General features: G+C 42.7%; 1 protein-coding gene across 1 annotated transcript in view; it reads left to right on the forward strand.

Moving 5' to 3' along the window:
- THOC1 (THO complex subunit 1) overlaps positions 1-19,073 on the forward strand; it is a 32,244-nt gene that overhangs the window by 12,264 nt on the left and 907 nt on the right. Inside the window, exons 10-20 of the mRNA XM_090039770.1 lie at positions 6,574-6,682; positions 7,976-8,107; positions 9,573-9,673; positions 11,459-11,525; positions 11,827-11,877; positions 12,359-12,429; positions 13,567-13,662; positions 14,578-14,643; positions 15,413-15,496; positions 15,709-15,856; positions 17,106-17,184. Of these exons, the coding sequence (XP_089895896.1) occupies positions 6,574-6,682; positions 7,976-8,107; positions 9,573-9,673; positions 11,459-11,525; positions 11,827-11,877; positions 12,359-12,429; positions 13,567-13,662; positions 14,578-14,643; positions 15,413-15,496; positions 15,709-15,856; positions 17,106-17,184 (1,004 nt within the window). The remainder of the gene's footprint in view (positions 1-6,573; positions 6,683-7,975; positions 8,108-9,572; positions 9,674-11,458; positions 11,526-11,826; positions 11,878-12,358; positions 12,430-13,566; positions 13,663-14,577; positions 14,644-15,412; positions 15,497-15,708; positions 15,857-17,105; positions 17,185-19,073) is intronic.

Raw genomic sequence — 19,073 nt, forward strand, 5'->3', positions numbered from 1 at the left:
AGGAAAAAACTAGTTCTCTTTGTGTGGGATTTTTTCCCCCGATTATCTACATCCCATAGATTTGTGGCTGCACTTGACTAAAATGGAAGGATGAAACCAGTGCACTGAATGCAATGTGCTTTTTACTAATGGACATTGGTGTCAATATTTATACAGTAAACTTATGCTCAGGTTATTAGGGAAATTCTTAGTTTAACTAGTTTGATCAGAAATGTGCTGTTAAGTACTATCTAAATGTTGGCCACAGGGGGGTATCCTTTAATTATCTTGTTCTGTTCTTTGAGATGTGGTTACACAAATAAGTTGTTGCTAGTAGTATTACTGAATAAGAGAGGTGACTGAATTAGAATGCAGTAAATGTAGGGATGTAGTAGTAGTCATTACAGTGTGAAAGGGAATGCACCAGGATTCTGTTATATGGATCTTCAGTAGGGGTGCACCAATAAAGTTTTTTTGGACTGATACCTATGGCCGAATATTAATGAACCATATCGGCAGATGCTGATCCGATTGCTGATATGCAGCTTGGAAAGCAGCATCCAGCCAGCAAGTCTGTTGCAGGGAAGGGGCATGGTGGTGGTGGTGGGGGGAAGACTGGGGGAGCAGATCGAAGCCCCGCAGCGAGAGAGTGGGGCAGGGGCAGGCACTGCACACGTGTGACAGGGCACAGGATGGAGCTACAAGTGGCTCATCTGGGGCATAGAGGAGGGGTGCGGCTTCCAATGCTGCGCACAACCCCAGGGGAGCCATGGGTGGGGAATGCGCCTCCCGGATCTGCACGCAGGGCGAGGACAGGCTGCCACTGCAGGCTGGGGCTTGGAGCAGTGCTGGGCTCTTCCTGACAGCAGGGTTGGGCTGGGGCTGTGCTCAGGGCGGGAGTGGCAGTGCTAGGAAGGGAGATTCAGCAGGGGGCTATGGTGAATTTTGGGGTGGCTTTAGCCCACTCTGTAGTGCCCCCCCTCCCTGCACTGCTGCCACCTCCCAGAGTGCAGCCCTTGCCCAGTGCCCCCACCGGGAAAAGCCCAGTGCTGTTACCAGACCCAGCCTGCAATGGCAGCCTGCCCTTACCCTGTGCACAGATCTGGGGGGCATGTGCCTCCCCTGGGGGTGCACACAGTGGCAGGAGCCACCTGCACCCCCTGGACAAGCCGCTCGTGGCTCCATCCCATGACCCACCCCAGCTGTGCAGCCCCTGCCTCTGCCTCAGTCCCACTCTCCTAAGCACGGAGGCCTGAATCCGCACCCCCCCCCACTCCTTCCCCACAACAGACCTCCTGGTTGGATGCTGCTCTCCATGCTGCCAGGCTGCATTCCTGGCCGTGTGAATGCTGCGGCTGCGTCCATGCACTTGCCATTTATTGGCAACATTATCGGCCACATCAGCCAAAAAAAGCTGATTTGCCAATAAGGTCAGTTTTCCTTTTATTAGTGTCAATACAATATGGACCAATGTATCAGTGCACCTCTAATCTCGGGTCAGATCAGCTAAATGTTAAATAGATGCAGATGAGCAAATAATCTATTGAAATACACAAATAGCTGGGATGACATATACCAAGATTGCTTTCCTTGTGAACTTTGTCTCGGTTGTCTAGTTGGCAAAATGGGTTTGCAGCATTTATGTTTTCTTTCAAGTGGCTATTTTCTAGTAGTAGCATAATCGTATTTAAAAATGTCTCTCATTTTCCCCTGGCAAAGTTCATCTCATCTGCTTTGTTCTCACCATTTAACTGTAAGGCTGGTAGAGAATCCACATCTACAGATTTTGTGTCCGAGGCGCCGTTCCCCCCCCCCCCAAATATACTGTGATTAACACAGTAACATGTAATTACACCATAAATAATGACCCTGCTAGACTTTCAAGTTAATTTATAGCATGATAATAAACCAAATCAGCCACATAATTATTCTACATCTGCATAACTTCTTTTGGGCTTATTAATATCTCACCTCTAATTTAATGTGTGGCATGTCAGGGCTGAGCCATGATAGGTCCCAGTGCTCAGCTGAGTGTCAGGATCTGGCATGGGACAGCCCCAGGTTCTGGGACACAACTGCACCTACCCCATCAATAGGTTGGAGCTGGAGGCAGGGAGAGGTAAGTGCCATGTGGCCAGCATCAGGACGTATCTCTGTGATATCACATTCACTGTGACCCGGACTTTTAAAAAGTGGACACGCAGCTAGGCTTCAGATAGGTTTTTTCCAGGTCCAGGTACACAGGGACCCTGGGATTTGAAAGAGGCTCCTTCATTTGTGGTCTTCATGTATGGAGACTTTTATAAACTGCATGTACATCCCAGTTGCACATGTGGTTTCCTGACAGCCCTGGTGCATGGGAACCCTGGATTGGGAGAAGCTCATTGATCCTGGGGTTTTCATGAACTGGAGACATTATAAAACTGCTTGCACAGCCCAGCTATAAAGGCAGTTTTTACAGGTCCCAACATGCTGGGACTCCGGAATTAGGATGAAGCTCCTTATCCTGGAGTCCTAGTATTCCAGGACCTTTAAAACCTATGTCTGCAGCCCTGCCTGGCTGCACATGTGTTTATTAGACATTGCAATGTTCCAAGAACCCAGGCTCAGGGAGAGGCTCCTTGATCCTGGGCTCCTGGTGCACCGGTACCCTGGGATCAGGAAGTAGTTCCCCAGTCCTAGGATCCTCTAGAGTCATAGAGAAGTAGGGTTGGAAGGGACCTGCAGAGGTTTAGCGCTTAACTGAAAAAGGCAAATTCTAGTATTTGCAGAGTAATTACTAGCTCCAAAGTCTGTATTCAAATCCAGTTTCTAGTCTCCTGTTTCTCTAGCCATTGTAAAATACAAGCACTGCCAGAATGCATCTCAGCCTGTTTAAATGGGGGTTTCCTGGAGGAGGAAAAAGATGCATATTGCTTTCAGACATCCATAGCCTGGCTACAGAGCATTATGATATGCTTTGAGAGGAAGCTGCCTCCCTCCTCGTTCCTTGGGGTACTGTTGAAATTGTGTGTTAGGGGTGCGCAAAGCTTCAGTCCGTGATTTGATTTGGAGAAGATTCAGCCCAATTCGGAGGCCGAATCACCAAATTGAATCGGGAGAAGAAAAAAACCCTCTTAATTCGGAAAAGATTTGGAGATTCCGAAGGCAGTCTTTCAGGGGAACAGAAACTGAGAAGAAGAAGGGAAAGCAGGAGGGAAAGACTGACGTTTCTAGCTGGTCAGTGACTGATCTTTCCCTCTGGGGGAGGGATGTAAAAACAGCATATAAGACTTTCTGCAGGCTTTCTTGGCATTTTGTGAGCTGTTTCTGCCTGCACAACAGCGTCTGAAAGGCACTGGCCTGGCTTGGCTTCCTACCTAGTCAGTCTCTTGCTACTTTGTGTTCTTGGAAACGATTGGATATAGCTTGCTAACTAGAATCCTTCTACTTATCCCTATCCAATCCATTTCTTTCAATTTATATTTGTTCTTGTTTTTTTCCCTCAACACTTTAAAAAAAAAAAAACAACCTGTGTTTTCCCTGGCAGTGTGATCCATCACTTCAGGGAAGCACGCACGCATGCACGCACGCACACACACCATAGAAGAAGTAATCAGATATTATTAAAACACAGAAGAAGTCAGGCAGTCATAGAAGAAGAAGAGATTATATATAGTTATTAATATTATTAGTTATAGTTACATACAAATTAAAGACAACATGGAAGTCAGATAGAGATTCAGATTAACACAACACAGAAGTCAGAGAGTCAAAGAAGAAGAGATATCACACACCCAACAGTAAACACAACACAGAAGTCAGACACAGTCATACATCAGAGAAGAAGATGACGACGTATATTGTTAGTTAGTTAAACACATTTTCCAGCACAGTAAAGATTAATATGAAGTATGCCAGAAAGGCAGGTGCCAGGTCTGGCAGGGGAGGGAAAGGGGCTAGAGGGGGTAGGGAGAGAACTAGAGCTGCAGGTTCCAGCCCCCCCCCCCCAACATAGATGTATCCTCTTTCCTGGCAGACATGAGTCTTCTGCTGCCAGTGGAAGCAAGGATGTGAGAGCAGTACCTGTCCCTGCACCTGCACCACCTCCCCTAACTCCAGAAATAGGCACCAGAAGCAAAGTGACAGTCTCCTCCACCCCAATTTCATCTCCCAGCATGAGCCTCCCACTGCCAGAGGAGGAGCTGGATCTGAAACCAGGGACTTGAGCACCCTAGTTAAAGAAATGCTGGGGACCAAGGTGGAATCTGAGTTTGTGCTCTGTACCCCTCAAAGTTTCCTTAAACCCAAGTCTCCTCGTCAGGAAGGCACCTCAGAAGAGGTTGTAGAGGCAAGTGGCTCAGCTGAGTCAACTCCTCTTGCTGTTATGCCTCTGCCTGCTGAGGAGGGGGATAAGGCAGGATCCACCCTCAACCCAGAAGTGGGGGAGTAGTGTAGTGTGGGATCATTTTGAGGTGGTAGTTGATCCCAGGTATGCTATCTGCCAGCACTGCCTAAGGCAGATCAGCTAGGGCAAGCATGGGGGATAGGGGGATGTAGCAGGTAAAAGTGGAGAGGTACCTGGGGAGTCAGATGTCCAGCAGGTACTAGTGCATTTTAAATCCAATGTCTATATTTAGTGCATGAGTTTCTGTACCTAGGAGGCTGATGAAGTGAAGTTTATAGGCCCAGCTGTAAAAAGTGGTTTGTAAATTCCCTTTGAGGATCAGGCCTGAGAGATTGGAGACAGAGTGGGTTTTTTATGAGGAATGTGCCGCCACAGGTACTTGGGTATTTTGTCTTTGATAGATTCTGGTGTGCAGTTTGTGGGGGTACAGGAGATATGTTGGCAGGTTTTGTGTTTTTAGCTGAAGGAAGCTGTCTTCTGGCAATGAGGTTAGGTTAGCAAGGTTCAGTGTTTATTTGAATTTACAAAACGCTTTTCACAGCTGGGCCTACGAACTTCACTTCATCAGCCTCCTAGGTACAGAAACTCATGGACTCAGTATAGACACTGGATTTATGACACACTACAACCTGCTGGCCATCTGACTTCCCAGGTACCCCTCCACTTTTACCTGCTATATTCCCATTCCCCCTTACCTCAGCCTGTCCCTCACCCCCTGATGCCTCCATTTCCATTTTCACTGACTGGCTTTCTTGCCTGCATTGCATGCCAGCCTCTGGCTTCTTTACTATTTCTTTCATCCATGAACAGCACACACACCAGCTGCAGGTGCTTCCTCATCCTAACAAAGTTTTTCAACCTGAAAGCTAACTAAGATATATTTCTCTAACTATTCAGTGGGTCAACTAAAAGATACCAGATTGACCCAAAGGACCTTGTCTGCCAGTGCCATGTCCTTAGACCAATACCCCTAAGCACCTGTCCCCAGTCAGATGACCAAAAGGACGCAGGGCCCTGGGCACATCTAAGCCCCAGGGCTCGGGCTGGCAGGGAGAGTTCTTTGGCAGCTCCTGGGGAAGGAGCTGGGGAAGAAGCTCCTTCAGGAAAGGAAAGAAGGGCTCTAGTCTGTGACAGTTTGGCTGCCTGAGATGCTTCTTGTGCTACTGTGCTGCTGTGCACTGCTTACCTGTTGTTATTTGAAGGTTACAAGGGTGGGCAGACAAGAATAGGATGGGTTTCAACACAGACAAGTACAAGGTGCTGCACCTGGGGAGGAACAACCGGCACCATACCTACAGGTTAGGGAACTCCCCTCTTGTCAGCACGGAGGCGGAAAGGGATCTGGGGGTCATCATTGACTCCAAGATGATCATGGGCCGGCAGTGTGGAGAGGCAGTCAGGAAGGCCAACCGCACCTTGGCATGCATCCACAGATGCATCTCGAGCAGGTCCAAAGAGGTGATCCTTCCCCTCTGTGAGGCACTGGTCAGGCCGCAGCTGGAGTATTGCGTCCAGTTCTGGGTGCCACACTTCAAGAGGGATGTCGACAGCTTGGAGAGGGTCCAGAGGAGGGCCACTCGTATGATCAGGGGACAACAGGGCAGGCCCTATGAGGAGAGGCTATGGGACCTGAACCTGTTCAGCCTCCAGAAGAGAAGGCTGAGGGGGGATCTTGTGGCCTGTTATAAACTAGTCAGGGGGGATCAGCAGGCATTGGGGGAGTCACTGTTCCCCTGAGCACTGCCAGGAGTGACCAGGAATAACGGTCACAAGCTGGCAGAGGGTAGGTTTAGGTTAGATATCAGGAGGCGCTACTTCACGGTCAGGGCGGCTAGGGTCTGGAACCAGCTTCCAAGAGAAGTGGTGCAGGCTTCTACCCTGGGGGTGTTTAAGAGGAGGCCAATTCAGTCAAACTTACTCAGAACAGTGATCCGAATCTCCAAATCCAATTACTGGCCTCCGAATCAGTTGAATACAAATTGATTACTTCCCTATTTGCACAGGCCTATTGTGTGGGGGGTGGAGAAGTGGTCTCCTAAATAGCAGCTAAAATGAGTACAGTCTTGTTGTCCAGAATTATTGCCTCTTCATTTATCTGACTTACAAGAATACTGGTATTTTCTGTGGTTCTGTATTGTAAGAATGGACATAAATTTGTCCAGCATGTCTGTCAAAGCTGCATTCAGAATGAAGCCTTTTGTTTTCAGTTCCATTCCAATAGATTACAACCTGTATAGAAAATTCTGGTCACTTCAAGATTACTTTAGGAATCCAGTGCAGTGCTATGAGAAGGTCTCATGGAAAACTTTTCTTAAGGTAAATCATGTTCCTATTTTATTGTATGCCATTTGTGCAAAATTAATTGGATTAATGAATTACATTTTTATATACCTAGAGTAGGGCATCTAACAAAGAAGAGAGATATTATTTCCTGCCATTTATACAAATGAAAATGCATTGTCATTACAATTATACTTTAAAAAATATACTAAATTAATCTTAAAGTACAGTCATAAGAGTAATAAGCTGAACTTTTACCTGTTAATCTGCTGAGACATATGCAAAGCCAAGGGCACTAGTATCTAAATGTGTAGCATTAAAAGCATTCTTGATAAAGTTCTTATGGACACAGACAGACAGGAGTACACCACCATGTCAAGAATAACAATGTCAGATCTTTTTCACTTATTGGGCTAAGCTGTTTCAAATGTAGCTAGTATATTTGCTTCCATGGAAAACTAAACATTTGAGAAGTGTGACGTTTTGAAACAGTTGCTTTTGAAAATGCAATGGCCCCAAATTTCTAGACACCATGGGGTTCCAGCACATTGAATGAGCTATAGTTAAAGTTCCCATGCTGCCATTTTGAAACACGAGACACTGACTACATGTAACACTGCAGCACACCACTCCAGCAGACTCAGTTATTCGAGTCTGCACCAACGCGTTCTGATCGGAACTTGGCAGAAAGTGTAAAGGTACCCCATGAAATTAAAATTTTGTCTACCCCATGTAATTCAAATTGATTCTCAATTCTGTTTTTTCCCTGTGCACACTTTCCATTAAGCCTAGAGGAAGTTTGAGGATTTTCAAACTAGAGGATATGGATTCGGTACTAGTATTAGAAAATGGGAACTTGAAATGGGGACAAGTATGAGCCTTGAAATTGAACTTGTCTCTTAGCCATAAACATTAGAAACCATACCCATAGTTTTAGTGATGCTGTCTTAAAACCAACTAAGCCCTTCCTCAACAGATGGCAAATTACTTGTATTTTCAGGAGCTTCTTGAAGTAACATTTCAGTAACATTCTTGAAGAACAGCTTGATTTGGATTTCTGCCCAATTCTGAAATGATTCAAGAGGCTTGCTGTCAACTTTTCCTGAGCAAAATGTTTTCATCTGAAGAATATTTGTCATCTGTTTAAATTGGAGTACCTGACTGCCTTGGCCAACGCTGCAGTCCAGTGTTACTATTTGTAGTAAATAGCCAACTTAGAAATAAATTTACTTACTTGGAACCTTTTGGGATCGGCTCCATTAAGGTTTTTCTAATGAAAACAAAATACAGTACTTGAACTTTTCTGTGACACATGTCCTTGCTTTACAGTATTCAGAAGAAGTCTTGGCTGTTTTTAAAAGCTACAAGTTGGATGACACACAGGCCTCACGGAAGAAGCTAGAAGAGCTAAAAACAGGAGGAGAGCATGTGTACTTTGCGAAGTTCCTAACTAGTGAAAAGGTGTGTACTTTGCATGTCTCTATGTATTAAAAAAAAAACGAGGAAAGGCATGCATTGTAGTAGTGAGACAGTTGCATGTATCGCCTCTCATAAATATGCTGTAATTGTATAGTTAGAGAGCAAAAGTAAAAGTTTAATGCAGGGGTCAGCAACCTGTGGCCCCTTGTGTGGATCTGGCCCATGAAGAGGTCTGATCCTGCCTAGGAAGGTGCTACCTGGCCCCTGGGCAGCACAAGGGATTGGGAGGTTTGCAGCTGCATTGAGCCAGTCATCCTGTCCGCAGCTGTCCCTGCTGCCCTCTTGTGTCTACACTTACCTCACTGCAGAGAGATAGAGTAAGTGGAGATAACTTGAGCTCTTGAGTAGAGAGATTTGCAACGTGTGGTGGCGGCTGGGTTACAAGCTCCTGCTCATGGCCTGTTGCGTGCAGGAGAAAAGTTGCCAAACCCTGGATTAAGGCCTACTTTTTTTGTTATTGCATGTACAGCTGAATTTTTATACTCAAAATCAGCATGTACTTAAATTTGAGCTGTATTTTCTGCTTTATTGTACAGTTCTTTTGAAGCCATTTTTGCAATTTTCTAAGAAACTGAATTCTATAAACATTACTATAAAGAACTGCACGCTTTTGTATTGCTGTATTCTCTTGCATGGTTAGAGCCTGAAATATTGTATCTCTTGGAGTGATACACACCTCTGTTTCTTGAATAACTCTTTTTCAAGCTTTTTTCTTGTTCTTGGGGTCTTGTGGTCACAAACTAATACAAGAAGCTACCCTTTCTGGCATACGAGAAAAGAAGATGTCCCATGCTGTTACTTTACATGTGAGAAATCATTGCATTGTGTTGAGAGTCCCATTTCTAGTTTATATCATCAGACATGATAGATTGTTAAAATAGTGAGTGAATCCAAACTCTTGTACTTGTAGAAGTGACTCATGTCCCAGGTAGAATGTTTTACAGATCAGCAGCATAAAACAGCTATAATGGGTATCTAAGGACCATAGAAGACCATATGCTGCTCTTTTTATATTGTTCTCCACACTTTAATAATCACCCAGCCGACAAATCCTGCAGTGTCCCAAGGTGCATATTAGTAAAACTGGAGTGCAATAGCCTCAACTATACTTGTAAACAGTTATATAATCGTAGAAAATGAGGGTTGGAAGGCACCTCAGAAGGTCATCTAGTCCAACCCCTTGCTCAAAGCAGGCCACCCCCAACTAGATCACTCCAGCCAGAGGTGAGTAATTTGAACATATGGGCAATCTAGAATACAGATTCTGGTATGCTTCAATAAAATCAGATTTCTGTAGTAGTAGCCCCAACTTGGCTTATCAAAACTAAGCGTATTTTTTTTCTTCTTGAAAGTTTGAAGAGTACCTAAAAATGAGAGTGATGAAACATGATGAGTCATTTCTGCTTAGTGACCTGTTTTGTTTTTTAAACCAAAATCTCTTGTATAGCTCATGGATTTGCAGCTGAGTGACAGTAACTTCCGCCGTCACATTCTGTTGCAGTATCTGATATTATTTCAGTATCTAAAAGGACAGGTCAAATTTAAAAGGTAAGATAGGAATCCTGATCTTAGTGGGGGATATTGGGTTCTGAGGTCAAGCAGAATAAAGGATTTTTTTAAAGCTCCTTTTAAAAGATTCTGTAGAACTTAGGGCCAGATCTTGCAAGCAAATCTGACTTTTCTGTGGCTTTTGTTGCAAGATCTAAGGCCCCTTAAGCCTCTGGTAGATGTTATATTTATGTCATGATTAACATTAGATTGTGTTATCAATGGTGTTGTGCCACACGTTCACCCAGTTTTTGGTGTCATAGAACAGCAAAAATGTAGAACATCCTTGTGGCTGATTTGTGTGATGCTTTAAATTGAATGTGTGGTGTGCCTTGTCCATGTACCAACTGTCAGCCCAGGGTCTTGAGCCAAGCTGAGCACATGGCTTTGAACTCACTGAGTAGGGGGAACTGATTGATTCCCTGTGCCCAGAACTTGTAGAAGACCTGTGCCCCAACAGACCCATGAAGGGGCTACCCTGTGTGAAACTTTCAGCTTTCTGGTGCAGGGATTATGATTCCAAGCTCCACGTGTGCTGGCAAGTTGAAAGGGTAGAGTTGGGAACTGATCCCTGACCCCCGCCCCCCGGAATTGCACATCCTGCCACGAATGTGTGGCATGGCTGGTTGCATGATTGTTGGGATAACATTGTACCATTAAATGAATATTTGCTAAGCATCTACATGTGGAAAAAGTGTCTCCACCTGAAATGGCAGGAGCAATGGCCACAGATCATTATATTTATAATGCTGAAGTAAAATCCTATATTAAAAGACCCAGTTTTAGATGTGTTGGAACACAGCTGTCTGAAGTAGAACAGAAATGTGCTGTTTAGTTATGTGTTGTTTCTTGTGCTGTGCGCTATATGTGTGTGAGTTTGTGTATGTGTGTGTATGTAGACATGACAGTAGCCTTTATTGCGGCATCTCACTGTTGGTGCTTTTTATCAGCAGATTTCAAAGCCCTTTTTAAAGGTGGTTAATATCATTACCACCCTGAGCCAGGAGTAGAACCCAGTTCTCCAGAAGCATAGGGCAGTGCCCTGTCTGTCAGACAGTACTGTTTTAGAGTGTGGTTCAAACGCAATATTCAGTTCCCAATGTGGACCAGAACTGAAATAAAATGAACGGGGCACCAAAAAATGTTCTAGGTATTTCAATATAATGCTGATGTTTTTGAAATGTTACCAAGTAATTAAACACCCTTCTGACTAAAGGAAATTTTCTGCTCAAACTGTGGTTAATTAGCCATAATCGTGGCTGAATTAACCCTTAAAGTTAGCTAATGCTTGACAAAAAAAACACCCAACCAAACAAATCCTGTATGCTGTGTGTTACATAATAGATTTAATGGGGGACTTATTCCCAGAGTTTCACTGTACAGTGGACTTCTTTTTTTTCGCCACTGAGAAATGAAAATGAGATTTCAGTTCATATTATAGTCCCCTCTTGCTAATGGACCAAGTCACAGATCTTGCAGATATTTCGTTTTCCCTTCCATCTCCCACCTGCAAGTCCTGTTGAGATTCTTGGCACCTATAAAAAGCAGTGACACTTGTCCCAGAAAGTCTACAGCCTCCCCCTCGCCCCCAGTTGTTTGAGATGCCTGTTTGTTCTTTATAGTCTGTACATTAATTGCTGCCTTTGAAATGCTGCTAGGTTACTACATAACTTCTTCCTTTGTATTTAGAAAACTGTATTACTGTAATAACAGATTAGACTGTGCTGTCCCTTATGGACTAGGCTATTTTGATTTAGTGATTTTTTTTTTTCTCTCCCACTCCAGTTCAAACTATGTTCTAACTGATGAACAATCCCTCTGGATTGAAGATACTACAAAAGCAGTTTACCAGGTTTGTACAAAAGAGTCAGGCAAACAATGCTTGCTCTAAATCTTTTCTTGTAATAAAACAGATCCCTTTCTCCCATGTGTTTGGTGTGCTGATAACACAGAGCTGTAGCACAGAAGCTTTCTGTTTAAACTGGTCTGTGTTGTCTTTGCAAATTTGAAAGAATTCTTGGAATCTTCAGAAATACCAGACATTGTATCTGCTGTTCATCAGTCAGTAACCCTGGTTTCCTGTGCTTACCTTCTTTCAAATATTTTACTACATAGGTACTATTTAGTTAATATATGATCTCTTCCAATCGCAGCTTCTTTCAGAAAACCCTCCAGATGGGGAAAGATTCTCAAAAATGGTAGAGGTAAGTAATTAAAAATGGAAGCTACTGCATGTCACAACAGGGTCCAACTAGACTATAAAAGGATGGCATCAGCTTGTAATCTAGCCAGCTAAAAAACATGAGGTAAAAGTAGTTTCCGGTGCTATACCTTCCTTAGATTCTCCTTACCAGTTTCTGTTGGTTTGCGGTGACATTTTCATAGTTTCAAAAGCTTTTTCTCTCACCTATTGTTGGGATAGTTTTGGGCACAGGCAGATAGATGCATCCCCAGACACACATGAATATAATGGGGGATGGGGAGAAGGGACACTGACTGTGCAAAAGAATTAGTTTAAATGGTGTTCCTCAAAGAGGTGTCCAGCATATAAAGAAGTTGAAAATATACCTCTCTGATTGTTAAACAGTCTTAGTTGCTTATGGTAGCACATTAACAAATATTTCAGATGCTGATTTTGAAGGTGGAAGTGTTCATTAATATTGGGTATTTCTATACCTTTTTCAGCATATACTAAACACTGAAGAAAACTGGAACTCGTGGAAAAATGAAGGCTGCCCAAGTTTTGTGAAAGAGAGGTAAATGCACAAGTAAAGTTGGAAATAAGCCCTTCTGCTTTCTTTAAACAAAATTATTGCGGAGGACATGTTCAGTGACACAAGTATAGACTAAATAGAGCAAAGGGGTTCTACAGTGTGTTGGAGGAGCATATCACTCTTTCCTGCCTTTTGAGTCTAACAGATTTCAGGCTGAAACAGTGGAACTGCATAAGCTGTGTTACTTTTGTATACACCTTCTCTCTTGAGATACAGATTCCCTCTAAGGGAATCCCTGTTGGTATGATTCCAATGGAATAGCATGGACTGTGGATCTCTGCTGGAATTTTACATAAAAAGGCCCTTGAATGACTAGTTGTCCTCAGGTGACTAGTTGTCATTAAGCAACTACTTGGTTGTGGTTACTGATGTGAAAGAAAGAAAAGGTTGCCTGGGTACAGCCAGCCAACAAAAGCTTTTTGTGCAATTTGATACAGGCCATGTTCAAAACTCAGACTTTAGCCTAAATGTGTCTAAGTTTATGTTTCAGTGCCTTTCATCCTCACCCGTCTACACAGATTAACTGGCACCTTCAGCAGTGAGAAGTTTTTGCTCATCAGTGGATTGGGTCTGGGGATCTGGTGGAATTGCTTCATGATCCCAGTGTGAAGAAATGATAGAATGGGCAAGGGAAGAGAGAAATTTACTAAGAAACTCTAAAGCCACGTGTAATTATAAAAGGCTCAACTTTACCACCAGTGGCTGTTCTACTTGTCTCAGTCTCAGCCAGGGTTTGAAAGTCTAGGTAGGTCTTCCCTTAGACTCCTTGGTGGTCCAGGGTTTCCGTTCTCATTCTGTAGCATTGGGTGTGTTACGGAAAAGAAACTTAAATTCCCAGATAGATGGTGAGCAAGCGACATAAACAGACAAGATTACATATAGACTGCTGGAATAAATGGAAGATTTGAGGTGTGATGTGAATCTGATTCGTAGTTATCTCTTGAATTAAAGGTGCAATTTAGTATCAGGCAAATGCAAAATAAAACCCCCGTGGCTTCTCTCTCCTATGTCCAGTTTGCACTCATATTCAGCCACAAACCATACAAAGATCTTTAGTTTGGACCACCAAGTGCTGTCATTCTGACACTCAGAAAGTGATTTTTTACTTTTTACTCTTAGACCACCAGATTTGAAGCCAATAAGACCTGTGAGAAAGAGGCCAGCCCCAGAGGATTTCCTAGGAAGAGGACCAAACAAAAAAATTTTGATGGGGAAGTATGTTAACTTATTGTTTCCATGGTATATGGTATTTTTGTATCAGTGACACTTGTGCTGTATAAAGTGTGGTATCTTTTTGTGAATTAATTTCTGAAATGCCACTTGGGCTGATATCAGGGTCTGTTAAATTCTTTCATACCTCTAAAATTCATCCCCTTGGAAGTTGCTTCTGTTTGGCCATTTCCATCCCTGATTATTTTCTGGGCCATCTATTATACTCATTGAATCAAATTTGCCTCTCCTACCTTATATCCTCACTTAAAATACATTATTTCTGTACAATCTATACATACTGGTCTCTGTAACACTCCAGAAATCCTTGTGTATCTTTTGGCATTTTGTGTATCTGTATTTTTTTTTTGTGACTAAATTAATTTATAAGCTCCTTGGGGCATAAACTCCTTATTGTCAGTACATTCCTTTGCAAAATAACTAATAATGAAATGCAAAATATTACAGCCAAATACTGTACTGATTTAGTTTCATCTTTATCAGTAGAAGCAAGAGGTTCTTTATTTTACCATTGTAGATGTTTGGCTAGCCTTGGGAAGGAGAGCTTCCTCAACCTGATGTTGAACTCCATGCCCGTCTTATCAGTTGGTTAGCTGAGAGTCCCTCCAGAATATAAAATTAATTGCTCCATCTAACACAAATATACCAGGGACAAGCTTTTCAAACTTTATTCTGTTTCTGATCCCAAATCACCAATCAGTTCCTAATATGCACCTGCCCTAGTAGTTTGCAAAGATGAATGGGGCTTGTCATTTACTGATATGAATCCAAAACATTCCAGGTTGGTGTATGTCATATGAGAAATTTGGGCAGAATACTCCATTCAAATACTCTATTCATCCTCCCACCTTAATCATTCATTAACTGATTTAACCCGCCTACTTGTGTTCCTCTTTGCAGTGAGGAGCTCACGCGACTTTGGAATTTGTGTCCTGACAACATGGAAGCTTGTAAATCTGACAGTAGGTAAGTAGGAAAAGGTATTTCTTTACCTCCAACCCAACTTCCAGCACTATGATTATGTACAATTAAAAAGCTATTTGTTTGCTGCAGCAAGCGAAACATGCAGAGTATTTATATAAGTAATGCAGTGCTGTTTATGCTCAGAGAGACAGGTTATAGCTTAGTTCATTCCTTGTCTCTCAAAAATCTCCTTTTAATCTAAAACATCTTTGTCTAGGGGGCTAATAACATTTTGTCAACAGTTCTTGTTGATCTTTAATAGAATAAAACCATACCTAAAAGCCCAAATTCACAACCCTTTCACACTGAGTGGTGTACACTCAGGCTAATAGTCACATTGTTTACTGCAGGGGTGGCCAACCTGCCGCATGGCTGCCACAAGTGGCTTAAGCAGCTTTTGTGTGTGGCATGCAACAGATTGGTGAGGAGACAGGAAGCACGCTGGCAGATAGGGCAGGGACCAGAAAGAGCATCAGATCAGGCAGGGTGCACAGGCCAGGAAGCAGAAAGATGAGCAGCAGATCAGGTGAGGAAAAGGGATCCGAGTGGTACTCAGGGAGGGTATGGGTCTAACGTATGTCATACCTGCCAAAAAGTTTGGCCCCCAGTGGTTTACTAAATAGTCTGCCTAGCAGGCGAGGGTTGCAGAACTGGGTTGTAATAGATCCAACTGTTTAAGTAAGGGTGAGTAATGTGCATGAGTGAACCAGAGAAAACAGATAAGGGAAGATTCAAGTGTGTGGGGTATGAAGTGCTCATTCCTGTTTCACAGGGAGTACATGCCAACACTGGAGGAGTTCTTTGAAGAAGCTATTGAGCAGGCAGATCCTGAAAACATGGTTGAAAATGCGTACAAGTAAGTTGGTTTTCTTTTTTCTTTTGTGTCTTCATTAATGTTTGTTTGGGTTGCTAAAGGAAAGGGCCTGTTCTCTGTAGCAGTGATCTCTGTGCTGGCTTGCCCTTCTGCATGGAAGATTAATAGCCCTCAAATCACATGATAGAGATTTCAGGACATTTGGGATCTGTTTCTCTGTCTTGTATAAATGACAGTTAAATTTATCATTATAGAGCTGTAAACAATTCTAACTATGGATGGAGAGCATTAAGGTTACTGGCGCGCAGAAGTCCCCACTTCTTCCAGCCGACAAATCAACAGTTTAAGAGTTTACCAGAATACCTAGAAAACATGGTAATCAAATTGGCGAAGGAGCTGCCGGTACGTAATGTGACCCGATACTTATTTCAGATAGAACTGACTGACCTCCTGATTGTCCCTTATTCTGTAGACTTGGCGGGGGAGTAGATCTTGGGCTTATGGGAAAGGAGGAGTGCTTGTGTGTTAATATAAAACTTGCAAATAGTCTGATCCATTAAAACCTTGATGGCGTTAACTTTGGAACCGATGATTTGCTGTTAAGAATTAAGAGCTTAAAATGTGGCTTGTTAAACAATTGACTATGACTCAAAATATTTATAGAAACATTAGGATTTTGTGTGCTGAAGGGCAGCTGCTCTTGTGCTGCTGAATAAAGTCATAAAAAAATAAGAGTGATGCTGGCTTTGGGGCCTTATTTCCTTTAATGGTGTATAAAGAAAGCCCAAAGGATTGTGAGATTTAAATCCTTTTGCCTCAGAAATATCAGGATTTACTGTTTTAGTTATGCCTGTTTTGTTGAATGACATCCTTGGAGGACCCAGGCTTTGTGTTTGCAAGTTTTCTCAGCTGTTGAGATGGGAGAAAAATACGTTTTTCAAATATTACCAGAAAAGTTTTTTAATCAGTCACTTGAGTTAACTGGCTGTAAATATATATATTTTTTGACGTTCTAAGCACTTGAAATGGTTCTTCCTTTTCAATCAGATTTCACTCTGTGTAGTTTAGCTCATCATCCATCAGCTCCTACAGAAAAATTTCACTAGATGAGACCTTAAGTTAAAATGTAGAACAAACGGGAGTCTTTTGTTAAACCTCTCAGACTTTTATTCATCCTAAAGAAGCCACTGGTCCTTCCTGCCTCTACCCTGCCGCCCCAAGCACCCTGCATCAGTGTTGGTTTTTGTTGTATGTCATCTTCAGGTAATACAAAAAGGAAACTGGGGGGGAGGCTTGAGTGAAAAATAGGAAGGACAGGAAAGGCATTGAAATGCTCACTCTCCTGGACTTATAGGGAGATGATTGATTTCCTCTAAAGCAAGGAATCTTTGTGTATCAAATACTTGGCTTTTGCTATCTTGAAAAGAATTGGAGATATTCCTGTGAGACCAGGTCATCTGGCATTTTTTTTATTATTAGAACATTTGTTACTAGGGTTTGGGATATAGAAGAATTAAAAATGGGTGTTTTTTTTTACAAATGGGTTCTGTCAAATTTTCCATTCTAGCAGGCATGCCAGGTACCATCACAGTTATAAAGTTTCTCTTTAAACACAGAAGTCATCCAATGATATTCAGTTCTTTCATTGTAGCCTCCTTCTGAAGAAATAAAAACAGGCGAGGATGAAGATGAGGAAGATAATGATGCTTTGTTAAAGGAAAACAATGAAAGTAAGGCTTGCATGTTCTTGGTCTTTTCAAAGTTTCACTCTTGATGCATATGTAGAAGCTGTGTTTTACCCCCTAGGTCATCCATCCTGTTTAACCCCATGTTTCTGACCTGTAAATGTTTAGCACTGGTGTTCACATGAAAAACGATGCCCATTTCACATCCCACTAAGCTAGCAATCACTTAGTGCCCCAAAATGTGCATCACTGAGTGTCCAACTAAAATTCAGAGTTAGACCATGAACACTTCCATTAGAATCTCAACATTCCTGTTGGGTGGTAGGTTTTTACCATGGGACCAGATACTGATAATACAATGACAGTGTGGTTATGGATGGAAGTTTCTTTGACTACTTCCCTGCCTGTCCTAGTGCTCTTTGAGGATTAAATTACCATGGGATGTCTGCTTCTAGACCCACAAGGTACTTCCAGGACAGAGTCTACTTACAGGTCCATAACACCTTGTGCAGTACTTCCTGTCTCCATGATCTCTATGAGTTCCTTACCTTATTTCTACCTAAACACCACACAGGCAGAAGCTTACCTATGAGAGGAAAATCCCTCCTGATAAACTCAATAGCTTCTTTCAATTTTGACCTTACATTTGCCTCCTGCTCGTTACCTTGTCATATTCTTACTCATAACTCTCCTCTGCCGTCTCCTTTGTCTGTGCATTTGCCCTTCTCCATCCTTATCCATGCCTTCATCTCATTCCACCTTTCCCTCTGTGGCTTCCTGCTATTCGTGCTTTAGCCAGCATGTGCAGATTGCTCCTGCAAGTTCCAAGCGAAATTGCTCCATCTTCAGAAACCTTTGATAGTTGCCCATTCACATCCCGATTGAGGTCAGATGTTTTCCTGTTTAAAAAATTTTGCAGGCTTCTATGTACATGTCCACTCCATTTCTCTGTCTCATCCAGCACCTCTTTTCCCTTCCTTTCTAAATCCCACTACTGCTAGTGCAAGTCTTCTCTTTAGCTTAGCCCCACCTGGAACAGCCTTCCCACTGCCACCTTGCTGATTTTCCATCTCATTTTAAACCTCCTACGGGAAAGCTGAGGTGGCTGTGAACTGATGCAGCTGGTGGACACTGCTTCTTAGCAATTGTGGAAATGTTCAGAGTGCTTTTGTCGTCTATTGTTTGTGGCCTTCAGTTCCTTTCACTTGATGTCATGAATTTAGTTGCTATAAAGGAGTGTGACTGATAAGTATCAGAGGGAGTTAAGCTTTCAGAGTATGCCATCTGGCTCTTGAAACTGTGTGAGGGGAGACAGCAATGTAAAACAGCATAACCCAGCTCCATGCTTAAGTAATTCATCTATTAATATATCTTGAGAAGACTGTGTGCAAATAAATGTAGCCATTAAACCATACTGATTGCAGTCCATGACTTCCTACAAGTTTGTAAACTCACTTGTATAATCTCTGCAGCATTTGTCTTCTCAGCAAGACAGTTTATTGTTTTTTATCTTGATGGCAAAAGTGTAAATAAGAGAGAGTATTTTAAGTATAATAATGTAGACAAACTGGCTGAAAATCCTGGGCACCATGTGCCGTAGGCAGGAAGACATAATACATTCCCTTTCTGGGCCTTCAGTAATAAGAGTTAAGGGAGAGGCATTTTATTTTCTACAATATTCATTTCTTAATCATATTTTAACAGATTTTGTAGCAGCAGGACATTGGCCATTGTGGTCCCCCTGCTTTACTTGTGGCAGGCCAGGGTGTTTGGGGTTGCCAATGCAGTTTTGCTAATAGGTTAGACAGTATATTTGTGTAGGCTGATTTAGATAGTGATAATCCTGCTATTGGCAGGGACTTGGACTAGATGACCTCTGGAGGTCCCTTCCAGTCCTGTTTTTCTATGATTCTGTGAACAGAGACAAGTTAGGT

Source organism: Crocodylus siamensis, chromosome 3 (genome assembly GCF_052110815.1).
Source record: "Crocodylus siamensis isolate JL-2025a chromosome 3, ASM5211081v1, whole genome shotgun sequence".
In the NCBI taxonomy this organism is placed as follows: Eukaryota; Metazoa; Chordata; order Crocodylia; family Crocodylidae; genus Crocodylus; species Crocodylus siamensis.